Genomic DNA, 16,145 nt, shown 5'->3' with positions numbered 1-16,145 from the left:
TTAAAGCAGAGTTCCAGTTCAATAGTAAAAAAAAATTAGCAGCTACAAAAACTGTCCAGCAGTATCCTCACCACTGCTGGTTTTACCTGCCGTCTTCTCTCCTTGGTGCATCCTTAGTGTGGGCACCCGGCTGTGACAGCTTGCGGCTTCACAGCAGGGTGCCCACTGTGCATGCAAAAGTAGCGCTGCGCTTTGCGAATGGTCCCGTAGTCTTCTGGGACCTGTCACGTGTCCCAGAAGACTATGGGAAGGGAGAGGGGAGGACAACTTCCGTTTCCGGTTGCCTTAGGCGATCGCACCAGAAGTGGGAGTGGGTACCTGTCAAATTCGGGTACCCACTCCCCAAAGGTGCCAATCCTTAACGGGGAGGAGGGGACAAAGCATGAAAGCAGAAATTCCCCTTTTGGGTAGAGCTCCACTTTAGTCACATCTAGTGAGGAGGGAGTGGGAGAGGGAGCTGAATCGTGCTCTGTGGGCTTGATTTACTAAAACTGGAGTGTGCAAAACCTGGTGCAGCTGTGCATGATAGCCAATTAGCTTCCATGTTTTTTTTTTATGGCAAAGCTTAATTGATCAAGTTGAAGTTAGCAGATTGGCTAGCATGCACAACTGCACCAGATTTTGCACTCTTCAGTTTTAATAAATCAACCCCATGTGTCTTATAGACACACAGAAGCAGCTTTGGAGCAATCACGCACAAGCGCCCACCAGAGTAAGCAGCTTGCTTTGCTCCACGCCCTTCCCCCCTCAGAACAAGCAGCTCCCTGGGGGACTCATCAGGGGGAGGGGCCTAGAAGATCGGTGGGGGACCCGAAAACTGGAGGATCAGGGCATCTCAGTGCAAAACCATTGCACAGAGCAGGTAAGTATGACATGTTTGTTATTTTAAAAATTATGAACTTTCACAATAACTTTAATAATGGAATGTCTTTTTAGTTTCTCTTCAATGTATTTATATTCATGCTAAACACCTAATCATGTAGAGAAAAAAAAACAGGAACTTATCTTTTACATAACTGGAATCCCTGAGCCAATGGCTAATTTGCAGTTCTGTACCTGGAACTCTCATAAATTATGCATATGTCTGAACTCCCTACACTACATCATGCTTACCTCCACAATTCTTTATTTTTAAAAGGATATCCTGCATTAAAATTAAACAAGCATTCTTGAGTTCTCTTTTTTTTCTTATCTTGATGATCAAAATGTGCATCCATTATTAAATCACTGTACGTTTTATCTGCAGCGTTGTTGAGTAGTTAAAGTAAGTATTCTAAAGGCTTTATATTTTATTACATATATATTTATACTGTATATAGTGTACTGTAAAAAAAACACACAAAGCATTTGATGCATTGCCTAACAGATGCATATTGTGCAAGGAAATACTCAAGGCCTATATTCAACAAAGGTTAGTGTCATTGCATCTCTTGTTGTATGGTTAGACCAATACAATCTCTAAATAAAATCTGAAATCTCCACTGTCTAAAAGAAAAAACGTATATAGTTATTTTTATATATATATATATATATATATATATATATATATATATAAATATATAAATATATATATATATATATATATATATATATATATATATATATATATATATATATATATATATATATATATTGTATATCAGGCACTTTTAATGAACATATAAAAAACCCTGTGTGCTACTTTAGACTAAATCATTTTTTCAAATATCATATAATCTGCTTACGCATTGCTGCCATTAAAAGCAAAGCAAGCTATAAAAAAAAGCCCTTTTTGGTTTCAAGCCTGATGATGATTTATAGGTTTTCAGAAACATTAACCTTGGATCTGAACAGTGAGAAAAGGGGAATAACAGATTGCTTTCTCTACTGTGTTATTCATTTCTTCCTACATTTCTACACAAAAAAGTGCTAATTGGTCCTGTGTCTCAGAAAGATTTTGTATTGTGCTATTTAGGAATGGGTGGTAATTAATGCAGAAATGTTTGTTAACTGCGTTCTGTAAAAATTCACAGACAATGTGACAAATGCCCACATTCTGTCTCTGTTTCTGTCTCTCCCACTCCTTGTAATGTCAGTAAAATATGTCAGAAGCTAAAAAAAGGGACAATAATGTTCTAGCTATGAAAAGGCTACATTTTCAACACTGGAGAGCAGAGAAAGTCAGTCTCAGACTTCAGCTCCTTTCTTCATATAATAATAGTTGAAGCTTTTTATCAGTACATCTGCTTTGTGGTCTGACCCTTGAAAAGTACACAGTGCACACAATGCCTTAATACTGCAAAACATATAATGTACTAAATTCTGAGTCCAGTCTAATGTTTTCAAGCTGTGTGATTCCTGGGTCTAATTCATCTCACCTTCTGCTATTGCTCAGTGGTACTGGTAATGCCTTCTACAATGCATATAATATCCACAGAAAACACAAATAGTTTGTGCTAATAAATCACATATAATTTTATAGTAAACGAATGCTCCTCTAAAAGTGATATTCAACCCAAAAACAAAAATGTATTATGTTGAAGCCTACAAGTTCTTAGATGTGGTGGCTGTTTTAGTTTTTTTTTTAGATGCTTTTCCTTTAACTTAACTTGAAATTGTCAGGAAATTTGTCATTTTTTCAACTTTCTTTAGCAGACCAACCTGTCCATCAAAAACTTCAGTTAGAGGGTTGAGACAAACAATATATTTATATTTTTTAACAACTAGGGTTTACTTCTTAGCACTTAATCCCCCCTCCCCCCCCCAAACAATGTGGAGCCTGCCCTTGCCATATGCAGTCATGCAAAATATTAACACAGATGTTGGGGGCACTTATGTAAGGAAAGGCAATTTGCGCCACACATGTTACATATCACCATGCATGTAATAATTCTAAAGCCATTATTCATGGTTAACTCTAAACTAATGACCTGTAGGGGCTTTTAGAGCATAGGTATCTATTTACTTGGTGCAACTCGAGCTTCTATAGTTCATAAAAAAAAGAATATATTGCATTTGTGTGCCCTAAAACGTAAAACACTTTAGTGTATTGTTACCGAAAATTTGCGCCTGGTAAATTGTATGACATAAAAATTGGAACTATCACTAATTTATTCTCCAAGGTCTCTTCTTTGGCCTGGTTCACACCAAAGCTTTTTTTAGTGCTTTTTGCAGAAAATGTACTACAGTCAATTTACCATGGTTTTCTATGGGACCTTCACATCTATGTGTTTTTCAGTCGCTGCAATTTTGGAAAGGGTCATGGACTTTTTTAAATGCAAAACAGTGCGTTTTTTATTCAAATCACCTTAACCAAAAATTTTCAGATGTCTATACTCCCCAGCAAAACATCTGCTATGATGAGTCCCTCATTAATTTTTCTAGCCGCCTTGCATTCAAACAATCTCTCCCCAGCAAGCGTACCAGATATGGGGTCAAGATGTATAAGACCTGTGAGAGGGCAACAGGTTATACATACAAGTTTTGGATTTACAAGGGAAAAGATGGTCACGTTGAGCCCCCCGGATGCCCAGACTACATGGGGAGCAGTGGCAAGTTAGTTTGAGATTTGGTGTCATCCTTTTTTCCATATGGGGTACCACTTATACGTAGACAATTTTTATTCAAGCGTGCCACTATTTAGACATTTGTACAATCTTGGAATTGGCGCATGTGGCACCGTGCGACCTAATCGCTGGGGCTTCCCCCAACAGCTATTAAATACCTGTCTTAGAAAGGGGGGAAAAGCCTGCTTGATAAATTAGGAATTGCTCACAGTGAAGTGGAAGGGCAAACGGGATGTTTTCGTCCTGTCTTCCATTCATGCAGACACGACCATCCAAATTGTCACGGAAGCTGGTGTTGTTGAGAAGCCCCTCAATGTCCACGACTATAACCTTAACAAGGAAGGGGTGGACTTCAATGACCAGATGATAAGGCTGTACTTAGTTTCCCGAAAAGCCAGACGCTTGCACAAAAAAACTTTCTGTTTATTTATTGCAGTTGGCTTTATATAATGCGTTTGTGCTTTACAGAGCAACTGGATGAAGTGGATCCTTCCTAAAACTCCAAGAAGAGATTGTATCCAGAAGGTGCTGTGGCCCAAACCCCCAACACAGATGCAGTTAGCCAGCTGCATGAGAGGCATTTTCCTGATGCCATTCCTGGTACCCCAACCCAAAGGACACCCCAAAAAAGATGTCCTGTCTGTAGCAGACATGGAATTAGGTGTGAATTTTTTTTGTCCCTCCTGTCCTGGCCAACCTGGTCTCTGCCTCAAGGGCTGCTTCCGTCGCTACTACATACTAGTGGAGTATTAGTATAGGGTACAGCAAGGCACAGTTCAGGGCACATATTTGCACAGGATCTCAAAAGATGTTAGTCAGGAAACGGGCTATCGCATTTTGAGAGACCGTACAATCTGGTTTAAGTTCAAGTTAAAAAAAAAGGTTAAAAATACCCATAAAAAATAAAAAGTACAAGTACAAAAAGAAATGTAAATTTTAAAAACCCAAAATAGTTGTAGTTTTTTTGTTGTTGTCATTGTTCTTACTGTTCTACTGTTACAATTTTACTGTTTTGTTGTTACTGTTTTATTGTTAACTCTTGCTGTTTTCTTTGCAGGAATGCCATTCAGCTGCAGCACCGACCTGTTTATTCTGACAGCAACAGGAACTTACTTTCAGAATATACATAAGTCAGTGTGTGCAGCGCTGTTGGATGAGATTTTACATCCACAGTTAAAAAGAGAGCATACAATACCGAAGCATGGGGGCCTGGGGTGGCAAATTGGTGGATGGCCCCTATGCACAGTATATATTTAAAAAAAAAATTGTCAGAGATTTCTTCATCCACATTGACCAATGTGAATAGAGGAATCCATTAGGATCTTTTTTTTTTCGCTCAGCCCACGGGCTGAACGACAAAAAAGGGACATTTCATGTGTGCCCACCATTAGAAGTAGGTGGATGCAGGGCGGTATAGTCTAATGGTAGGCATACCACACACTTTTTCTTCTCTTTTTTTTCATTCAGCCCACAGGCTGCATAAAAAAAAAAGAACATAGCATATACACCCAACAAGGACCAGTGACGTACTGGTACATCATTGGACTTTGAATGGTTATACCAGGATGATCCTGGTATCGTTTTTTTCAGCTGGCGATCAGCTTTCATGTAAAAGCAATCTTAGTGGCTAATTAGCTGCAGGATTGTTTTTACAAGCAGTGTGAGAAGATGCCCTCTCTCCCCCACTGCCTTCCACGGCCTTCTTGGGCAGTCCCGTGCCATCGGATCGGGGGAACCTGAGAATGCAGCCAGTGTTTCTTCCAGCTGACCATAGAGTTGATTGGAGACCGGAATGGCGCCAATAATCTCTACAGTCTAAGAAATCGGAAGCTACGAGCATTTCATCACCACAGTTTCGCAAGATATAAACAGCACAGTTTGTAAATTGGGTGAGATTGGTGAGATTAGTGAGATTAGATAATGTAAGGACAGAGGAGATATCTAGAGTCTGATAGACCCCAGATTTCTCATAAAAGAATATATGTCAATGCCAATTGAAATTACAGGGGATATTTGAATTCCCTGTGATAGCATTAAAAGTGATAAAAAAGAAAGGGACAGTGTAAAAATAATAAAAAAAATCAAAAGAACTAAAAAAAAAAAAAAAATTAAAGCACCCTCGCCTATCCACGCGCACACTGCCCACCTGGGTGCGCGTGGAGGCTCCTGTATGTGGCTAGGCCTAAAAAGTCTCACATATGTGGTATCCCCATACTCAATAGATGTAGCAGAATGTATTTTGGGGTGTAATTCCACATATACCCATGGCTTGTGTGAGCAATATACCATTTAAGTGACAACTTTGTTTAGAAAAAAAAGTTTTTTTCATTTTCCAAAAACTTGTGGAAAAAAAATAAATCTTCCATGGACTCAAGATGCCTCTCAGCAGATAGCTTAGGGTGTCTACTTTCCAAAAAGGGGTCATTTGGGGGTGTTTGTACTGTCCTGGTATTTTAGCACCTCAAGAAATGTGATACACAGTCAGAAAGTAAAAGCAGTGTAAATTCCATTATCTATAGTTTGTAGATGTTATAACGTTCACACAAAACAATTAATATGAAGTCATTGTGGGTTTTTTACCAAAGACATGTAGCAAAATACATTTTGGCCTAAATTTTTGATGAAATTTGAGTTTTTTGGATATTTTTTATAACAGAAATGAGAAAATATAATTTTCTTTCAAACTTTTCGGGGTTTTTTTTTATAGCACAAAAAAACCCCCAGAGGTGATCAAATATGACCGAAAGAAAGTCCTATTTGTGTGAAAAAAAGGACATACATTTAATTTATGTACAGTATTGCATGAGCATGCAATTGTCAGTTAAACTAGCATAGTGCTGTATAGCAAAAAATGGCATAAATTGCAGTATCTATACCATAGTTTGTAGATGCTATAACTTTCACACAAAGCAATCAATATACACTTATTGGGATTTTTTTTACCAAAAACATGTATCAGGATAAATTTTGGCCTAAATTTATGACTAACTTTGAGTTTACTATATTTTTTTATAGCCGGAAGTAAAAAATATTGTTTTTTTTTAATATTTTGGTCTTTTTTTGTTTATAGCGCAAAAAAACAAAAGCTCACAGGTGATCAAATACTACCGAAAGAAAGCTCTATTTGAGTGAAAAAAAGGAACTTAAATTTAGTTTGGGTACAGCATTGCATGACTTCACAATTACCAGTTGAAATAGTGCAGCGTCGAATAGCAAAAAAAAGGCCTGGTCAGGAAGGGGGGTAAATCTTCAGGAGGGCAAGTGGTTAAATTACATTGCCAAGTAATCAAAATAAAGGAGTCTCTACTTAAAGTTCCATTTTTAACCCATCTTCTTCCAACAGTCGCATAATGACATTATACTCCTTTCTGTAACATTTTCCTGTGATTCCAAAGTGGCTTGATGACAAACCCCAAAGGGCAGGTCCTTGCAGCCCTGGGCTCACAGGAAATGGAATGAATGACAGTTTTTGGAGGAGAAAATGTGGGACAGAACCAGAGACTGAAAAGGGTGAGCACTGCTTGTCAAGGATTTTTTTCATACCAGAGAGGGTAGGGAACCAATTTGCACTTTTAAAAAAATACACTGGACTTTATAGTATACCATATACCAGGGGTAGGCAACCTTTGAGATGTGGAGATCTACCTGAACAACATAGAAGAGTTTAAAGATCGCCAAGGGTTCAGTGCCTTTTTAAAGGAAATTGAGTAGCAAAGACTAACTAAATAGTAAGGAAAACAGAGAAAAATATAATAAAACAAATGTCGCTGTAAAAATACAAACTTAGCCTACCTTTAAAATGGACATTGTCAGTCAGTAGGACAGTGGATGGTGTCAGTAGGGCAGTGGATCATGTCAGTAGTTTTCAATTTTCTTTAGGAGTGCTGTTGAAAGGGGAGCACATGGGGGGGGAGCAAAAAAAAAGAGGAACAAGGACAGGAGGGGCAGCGGGGAGGCATTTACTAGAACCAATCCCCTGGATTTTCCTCCTGCAGCACTGAAAGCTGGTGGGAGGGATAGGGGGAGATGCTGGCTTTCAGCTGCTGCAGGAGGAAAATAAAGGGGATCGTTGGAAGACAGGTATTTTAAAAATCATAATTCACAGCAAGTGGTTGGGGATTCAGATTTTACCGCCCCCTCCCTACCCTGGTGCCCTAAATCAGCCTAAGTGTGGGGGGGGCAGAGGACAATGCTGGGGGAGGGGAAGGGAGGCCAGATGTCATTGCTATGGGGGAAGTGGGACAGAGAACACTACTGTGGGGGGTGATGTGAAGGGCAGTAGAGGACACTGCTATAGTTAATGCAAAGTGTCCCTTGTGTTGCCTGTCCTAGTTGAAATCTGAAGCCCTCGCCTCTCCCATACCAGGTACAGCTTCTATAAATGGAGGAGGAAAGAGTGGGTATAGTCAGCACACTTGATGAGTGTCTGTGTTGGGTCTTGCACTCCTAATAACCCCTGCAGCACTGGAAGGTTACACCTGTAGGGGTATGGGGGCAGAGGACAAGTGACACTTCTTGTTAAATGTAAGTGCAGTCCCTTGTGTTGTTTTTTTTCTTTATTTGATCTAAACTTAGGCTTTATGGCAAATTCACAAGACATAAAGCGCACATTGTTTGATTTTTGTTTAGATTTAATATATGATTTGTTTTGGAGCAAACTGCCCACATACCCAATGAATGGTTTGGGACTGGTGATTAGTAAATAACTGGCAGTATATGTGTTTCAATCTATCACAAATGTCACTTTGGCTGTGGTCATTGGGAATGATTGAATGAATGTCAAGTCTTAAATGCCTAGCATCATTGAATACACACATTCCAATAATATGCAACTTTCTAAAATAAAGTAACAAATGAAAAAAAAGGCTAAACAATGATTTTTTGTTCACTTCTGATTGCCCAGGGAGCATAAAGGGGCAAAAACAAAGCAAATGACTAAATTTAAACTGTTATGTATTATTTAACAATTATTCACTGTATTAATATACAAATGAAACATCAAAATATTATCTAGATGTTTTCAATCTTGAGAGAAACTATGATAATATGAACTTTTATTAAACTAGAAAAATGTCTATATTACAAACACTCTTTTAAAAATGAAGACAATGAATGCTAGCATCTACCATTGCAACTGCAACCAATCAAGTCTTCTTTAACTCTCTACACAGCAGAAGGAATATGTCAGCTGCAAAGTGATTGATTGCAATTGGCAGCAAAAACAGCTCTGAAGGGAGAAGTCTGCTGTGTGACAACACATTCCTTAGAGTACCCCCATAAGTGATATAGACTGACCAAGGTACTTAATAATTCAAGCTCACAATAAATTGTTTAAAAATGCTCAAGACACTATATTAATATTTAAACATTGACAATATAATTTACTTTTCGAGGAGCTCCACAATATAGCATGCAGCAGTATAATATTTCCATACATTACTCTCCTTTCCATTAACATACCTCACAGCCATATCTAAATAGATTATTGGCAATGTTCTTGGGTCAAGTTCTCTGCTTTTCATGTAACCTTCTTTGTGCATCTTGTTGTCTTCTAAAACTGTGCTGTACAACTCCAGTCCTTGACATACCATCTTTTTTTCTTTTTGCCCTGCTGTGCTTTGACTAGGGAGATGAATGAAGAAGAGCAAAGTGTCTGCACTTCATCAGACACAGGTGGCCAATAAAACGCTACTGTAGCCTGCCAGGAATAAAATCTGCCAAGGCTTCAACAAGACATTGTTTCATGTCCTTTCCAAGTGAAATAAGGTCACTACATCCCTTTAAGATATTATATTAACACAGATACAGAATGCAACACAGCAATTGGCTTGTGGAGTCTGTTCTACAAAAGATGTTGCATTGTATGGTTTATTTAATAATCCTGGAACTGTATTTACATATGTACATAAAAAGATAGAAAGGATTACAAGTACAGCATCTCAAATAGCCCACCCAAGCAATCATCTTTAGAATACAAGTTTTACCTTTATGGCCATGCAACACATATATGCGGCGTCTAGGAAGTGGGCTTTAAACCTGGGTGCCGCAATATATGTGTGCTTGTGTTTGTGCCAGGGGCACTGAGAACAGGCTGACAGCCTCAGGTCTCTACTAGTGATCGGGACCTGGGGGGGGGGGGGGGTAATGGGAGGGTGACTGGATATCGATCACTTGATAGCTGTGATAGCCTCTGATTATATCACAATGATCACTTACTTTGTAGCCCTTCCCTGCATTGTCTCTCATCTGTGAAGAGGAGAAACAACAGACCTGTCTGCTAGTCAGGAGGAAACAATACATTTTATCCATTATTCCTCACTAAGGAGTAGTCTGTACAAAAAAAAAATTCTGTTGAAAAAAAAAGAAAATATTTAGATTAACCAGCTTGGTGCTTTACTTACCTTAGTGAGGTATAAAAAAAAATAAAAAACAAAATGCATACTATTGTTTTTTGGCCCTACTACGGGTACAAAGAACAAATCACACACACATATGTGGCATAGAGATGATCATCAGAAGCGGAAGAATTTATTTTTCAGGGTTTTTTTGGTGGTGGTTTTTGGTGGTGGAACATGCTAATGGCATAATATAAATATATATATTTACTATTTTGGGCCAGATTTCCTTTGATGACAAAAAAAAATTCAGGAGGTATCTATTACCATTTCTCACCAAATAAAAGTTCAATCTGTCCTGAAAAAAACAAGACATAATCCACCTAGATACACCAAGTAATTGTGATGATATGTACAGTTTAACTAACACATGTCAAAGTTGCAAAATTGGGATTGGACGTTAGGGTCTGCTTTGACCCTGGTCATGAAGGGGTTTAAAAGTGAAGCACTGCTCAAGTAGCATAAAATATAGGTGACCGAAAGGATAGATAGATAGATAGATAGATAGATAGATAGATAGATAAAGATGTCCAGATCATTAGAGTAAAATCAGCTTATATAGGTGGTGTCTCCACTAGGATTACTGGGAAAGGTGATGTTCTATGTAAAAATAATACATAAACCCTGCATTTATACAGAGTATACACTCTAAGCAAAATAAGTGAATAATGAATGTTATCTCATTGAGTGCTTGATTTTATTTTTATTTTTTTTCTCCTTTCTACATCTTTTTGCTTAGATAAATGTGTCTTGTATTTAAGGATTTCTTGAAATGATGCCTCTTCGTCTAAATATTCCTTCTCCCATATAAAAGCAAGTCGCTTTTCTAAGCATTAAGGTAAAAAATTTCCCAATTACTATATGAATCCCTCTCACCCCTATTACTTTAGCCCTGTACTTATCAGCCCTCGCTGGATCCAGCGCTGTGCCAATCTGCAGCAGTGCTGGTCTCTCTCTCCTCACAGGACTCATTGAGAATACAAGGAGCATTTGGCTACTGCTGCTGTCAATCAAATCCTGTTGAAGGAAGAGGGGGGCAGGGCTCAGGTGTGTGTGTGTTTATGGCATCCTGCAGGTGTGCCTCCATAGCAAGCGGATTCCTATGGTGGTACATGGAGAAAAGGAGAAGCCTAGAGCACTGGTGGGTGACCCTAGAAGAGAACGTTGGAGGTCAACCTGTGCAATACCATTGCACAGAGCAGGTAAGTATAACGTATATTATTTAAAAAAAAAAACAAGCCTTTACAACCGCTTTAACACTCTATGGGTTTGAATCATATGTGGAACTATGCCTACATTTATTTAGAATAATTATATAATATTTTTGTTTAAAAGTCTTTCAACTTATGATGTGCTGATCTTTTTTCCCAAAATATTAGCTGACATTAATTTATTCTTGAATATATTACTGTGTATACAGTATACACAAGTACAAGTCTGTCAGCATAAGCACATCATGATTCACAATAATATAGTACACAAAAAGAACCTATTACGCAATATTATTGTAGGAAGACAGAAATCCAAGTAAAAGTAATCTGACTGTGAACTGTAATTAAATGCTTACTGATATAGCCTTCATTTGTTTTACTTATATGATAAGAGAAGAGGCTGGAATAGCGCCACTTTGTCCACCAAGTAAAGTTGGCACCAGAACTATGCAGTCACGATCAGGTTGGAAATTAATATTCCACTCACTGGTCAAGGAACCCCAAGCAAGCTCTGGGACCCTAACTGGAAAGGCTGATTTAGATTTTAGCTCTCAAAAAATGGAAGAATTGCAAACCTTGCTAGCTTTGCTGTTTCTCACTCTACTCATTTTTTTAAGGAGGAGAGGGGAATTGCTTTGAATAACATCATACACAAAAATGTTGTTTTAGTCCTTACACAAATACAAATTCCCCATTATTTTTAAGCAATAATGTATCATAACTCTAAGAAAATATGCACATGGCTCTACATAGACAATATGCCATTCTCCACCATCGTCTGTGGTACATTACAAAAATGGATGACTGGAAAGGATAAAAAGACTTAGACTAATAATTTGATAGTTCTCAAATTGACAAATGGATATATCTAGATATTGCAAATATCAGTATAGGATTATTTTGCTACCTATTATAATCAAATACACGTTTCAAGATACTCCATAAACAGAATGTATAAGATAACAGTAACCCTGAATTTGATCATCTGCAGCCATCAAACACACTACTGCCTCCGGAGTGCAAGGTAAGCTTGGTCCTTCTGCAGAGAGGAGCTGCACAGACCAGTACTAATAAAGCATACCTCACCTGAGCACCACTCCCAGTCTGGTCTCAAGCAAGCTACCTTGACCCTCAAGGAAGATGTCAGCAGCTTCTTATGGCACACCACATGTCACTGATATGAAACCATTTTAATACCCCTGAGGACTCTCATGTCCAAACCTGGTAAATTTAAGGAAGAAGTTGCTGAAGGTGAGGATTGAGGTTTATAGAGAGGGCCTAATTTTTATCAGAATTTTTATCCCAAAGATGACTCTAGCGTTTCATTTCTTTATAAAAATTTGGGATGGAGACCAGTAGGTCTGTACATTTTAGGAGTTTGTGAGGGTTAGGAGTACTGGTCTACTCCTTGGTCTTAGACTGAAATTGAGTAACTTTGAGAAATACTCCAATACATCCTAACTCAATGTTTTGGAGTTCCTTCAAAACAATTCACAACTCCTAACCCCCATGACATTATTTCTTTTCATCCCACTTATCCCTGATAGCCTACCTTCCCATATGATTTAATCATAGAAGACACATGCACTTTTCAGCCTGGGCCAACTGACTAATCCTCTAACTAGAGGCCTTCTCTTCTTCTCCACTCTACAGGACAGATATGATATTCCTCAGATGGCCTTTATGCCATTATGCTATTTTCTTGGGTAAGGATCTTACTTTCAGCAGGCTTTCTCCATTTTTGTAAAGACTGGCACTCAGAAAGGTGCAATCTCACAATTATGCAAGATACTCATAATTGTACCTGAAGACCTCTTTACCAAACATTGCTACATGAGGAAGTGGGAAGGGGTCCTTGGGCAAGAACCGCCCCTCCCTGTTTGGGAAATCTTATGGACTCAGGCACTGGACTCAGGCACATAAAAGCTCCAAAAGTACAACCTACAAAGAGAATGCTTACAAAAATGCTCATGCAATGGTACACACAAGATGTTTTACATTCCATATATCCTTCAATAAGCAAACTGTGCTGGCATTTCAACACACACCTGGGTATCCTTTTTTCACATATTTTGGACCTGCCCAGATTTCACATCCTACTGGCAAGAAGTTAATACTTTAACAACACAGCTGCCATGATGTGCTGTCCCACAATCCTATCCCTCTAAATGGGATCCCCACACTCACTAAAAAGCTCATCACACACATACTGACAGAAAGTCATTGTCTCATAGCTCTAAACTGGAAGCAAATTACCATCCCCACTAAAATGTAATTATATATTAGAGTTAAAGTGATTAGGCTGGTTGAAACCCTTACAGACAGATTATGTAACACAACATGGACAAAGACAATCAAATATGGAGCCTATGAGACTCCCACAATCTTATCCTTTCCCATATCTCTTTTGTTCTAAGTTACATAAACATTTTTAAGAACAAAAGACAAAATACAGCAATACTTATTTCTGGGACTGTCTACCCTAAACACAGCCCAGGGGTGGGGGAACTAAAGAGAAGAAGATCTATTCTAACCTTTTTCTCTTTGAAATCTGTCAACTCATTGTCAATGCCCTTTTGAATTACAGAAATTGCCTTTGTGAAACATAATTACTCATACATAATTACTTTTGTATTAATTTTGTGGACTCTGGGCACCAGGCATTCTCCACCTATCACTTCTACCCTCCTTTATGGCTCTCTTGGCCCAAGTAATTATATGTGAATTAATAAAGTGTTACTAAACCCACAACAGTAAAATCAGTCTGTATATGCAGTAAAGCATGCTTGCTATACTCACTGTGGAACCTAAGGGATTAATCATCTGCATTGTGTTAAAAGGCTGTTTGATCCTAACTTTTTTGAACCCCCCCTTCTTCCAGTGTCTCCCTCTTATCTCCTGATAAGACATATCAGGTGGAGACACTGCACATGCTCTTTGGTGTGTATTGCTACAGAAGTTTTTTTTTTTCTTGGGAGAGTGCATGTGATCAGCACAGGGCCAGTCAGCACTGTCGAGACAGAGGGTCAGGGGTTATGCATCTTCCTAGAGAAAACTCCTCCTACAGGCTTTAACCAGTGCTCTGCGGAACACTGATAGAGGTCACAAGACTGCTCTAACTGCTGATGAGAAAAAGGTATTTAGCAATTTATATATTTACTAAAATAATTGCATTTCCATGTTCTGTGTACTGTGGGAGACCAGATATAGTGAATGCAGGGTCCTGGGTTTAGTAACACTTTAAGTGTGCACCCTTGAATCTCATTATCATCATTGCTGGATCTCAAAACTCTTATACCCGTTCATTATTTATTTTCTGTATGGTGAAAAAAATCAATAAAAATTTCATAAAGTGGTATTAAACCCAAAAGCAAACATTTATTATATTGCAGCTTACCAATGTGATGGCTTTATTAGTTTTCTTATTTCTTCTTTTTTCACCTGGTGATCCAGACAGCAAGTCTTTTGTTTTTCCGAAGCTCAAGCTCTCCAGAAGAATGTACATGTTTACATGGATGAGACATACCACTTAACACTGGTAGGGGTAATTAAAATGATCAGCTTTTATTTAGTTATGCAAAACCTTTATCCCAAAAGAAAAAAAATACTGGTTGCTGAGCTAGAGTTTGGCTTCAGTTTCATTAGTGTATTTAAATCCGCTAATACATTTAACACTACCCTCACCCAGACTGACAATGCTGCTGCCTGCTGTGCCTCATGTGCTAATTCCAGAGTCATGTTTCACTAATACAGAAGGTTTGTTACTGGCCACATCACCAGGTGAAAACGGGAAGAAAGCCAAAGGAAAGAAAACTAATGCATCTACCACATCTAATGATTGGTAGGCTGCAATATAATACATTTTTGGTTTAGGATTTAATACCACTTAATATCACACAGAATGTTAAGAGTTCAGATTCACCTTGAGAAAAATAAATTAACTATTGTATTTCCAAAACCCTGGGAAGAAATTTAATGAGTGTTATTAACTGGATAATCAACAGTTCTCTGAATACTCATTTTACATTTAAAGTATTTTATTTAGTTTTGGATTGAGTGAAGAGGGAATCAGAAACTCCTCTCAGGTTTTTATTGTTGTCTGTGCTCCTTTTAAAGTGGAAGTAAAGTCCACTTTGTAAGTTGTACCTATAAGTAAGCCTATAATAAGGCTTACCTGTAGGTACAGTGACTATCTTCTAAACTTGCATCATTTAACAGATATTCATGCAGATGCTAATGTCACTCTGAAGAGATGGCACAGAGTTTTGGATTGTCCCCAAAACAGGAATTGTGGAAATATCTTCCAGTGGGAACACTAGTTCTGGTCACCCTGGTGACAACCAAGGATTCCCTCACCTTGGGACAGGAAGTGAAGGTAAATCTCTCCAGTGGAATACAGATAGCAAACATAAATCTTACAGGGGATATAACCCTTCCTTACTCTATCCAAAATGAAAAACGTTTTGCCTTTAGTTTAAAGTTGTCTTGATCTCTCCACAAAAAAACATAAATGCACATTTTTTACTCACATGAAATTGACACATCCAGTCCCTGCAGGTGGAGCTATCCATACAAAACTGAGATTTGTTGTTGGAAGGTGACTTACATGTGAAGCCACAACACTGCACATGAACTGAGTTCCAAACTGGTGGTCAGACATAATACCTGCGGGAGTAAAGCAGACAAAGTGAGGATAAAATCACATTATAGATCTAGGAATTGTTTTACTCACTGCTTAACATTTTTATATTCTTTAAATATGCAATAAATGGGAAAAATGAAGTTTAAAAAAATTGGTTACAATTAACTTAGAAGCAACCTGCTTAATCTGAAGGTTCTGTCAAAGTTAGCAAGACTTAAAAAGACTCAGTCAACAAACGATCCATTTCAACAAAAACTTTCCTATAAAGCTATGTATGTAAATTGAATGTATTTTATGTTTCATATTTAATATTATTGATATTAAATATGTGTGGCCAAAAATCATTAAACAT

At 38.1% G+C, this 16,145-nt stretch overlaps 1 protein-coding gene across 3 annotated transcripts in view; it reads right to left on the bottom strand.

The window, feature by feature from the left end:
- Nucleotides 1-16,145, bottom strand: part of RELN (reelin) — a 547,755-nt gene that overhangs the window by 402,706 nt on the left and 128,904 nt on the right. For all 3 annotated transcript variants that reach the window (XM_089685528.1, XM_089685532.1, XM_089685541.1), the window contains exon 3: nt 15,681-15,816. In XM_089685528.1, the coding sequence (XP_089541654.1) occupies nt 15,681-15,816 (136 nt within the window). The remainder of the gene's footprint in view (nt 1-15,680; nt 15,817-16,145) is intronic.

Source organism: Staurois parvus, unplaced genomic scaffold, assembly GCF_062004578.1.
Source record: "Staurois parvus isolate SC_StPar_1 unplaced genomic scaffold, SC_StPar_1.0 ptg000019l, whole genome shotgun sequence".
In the NCBI taxonomy this organism is placed as follows: Eukaryota; Metazoa; Chordata; class Amphibia; order Anura; family Ranidae; genus Staurois; species Staurois parvus.
The sequence above is the reverse complement of the archived record's forward strand: the minus strand, read 5'-3'. Positions and strand labels throughout refer to the sequence as shown.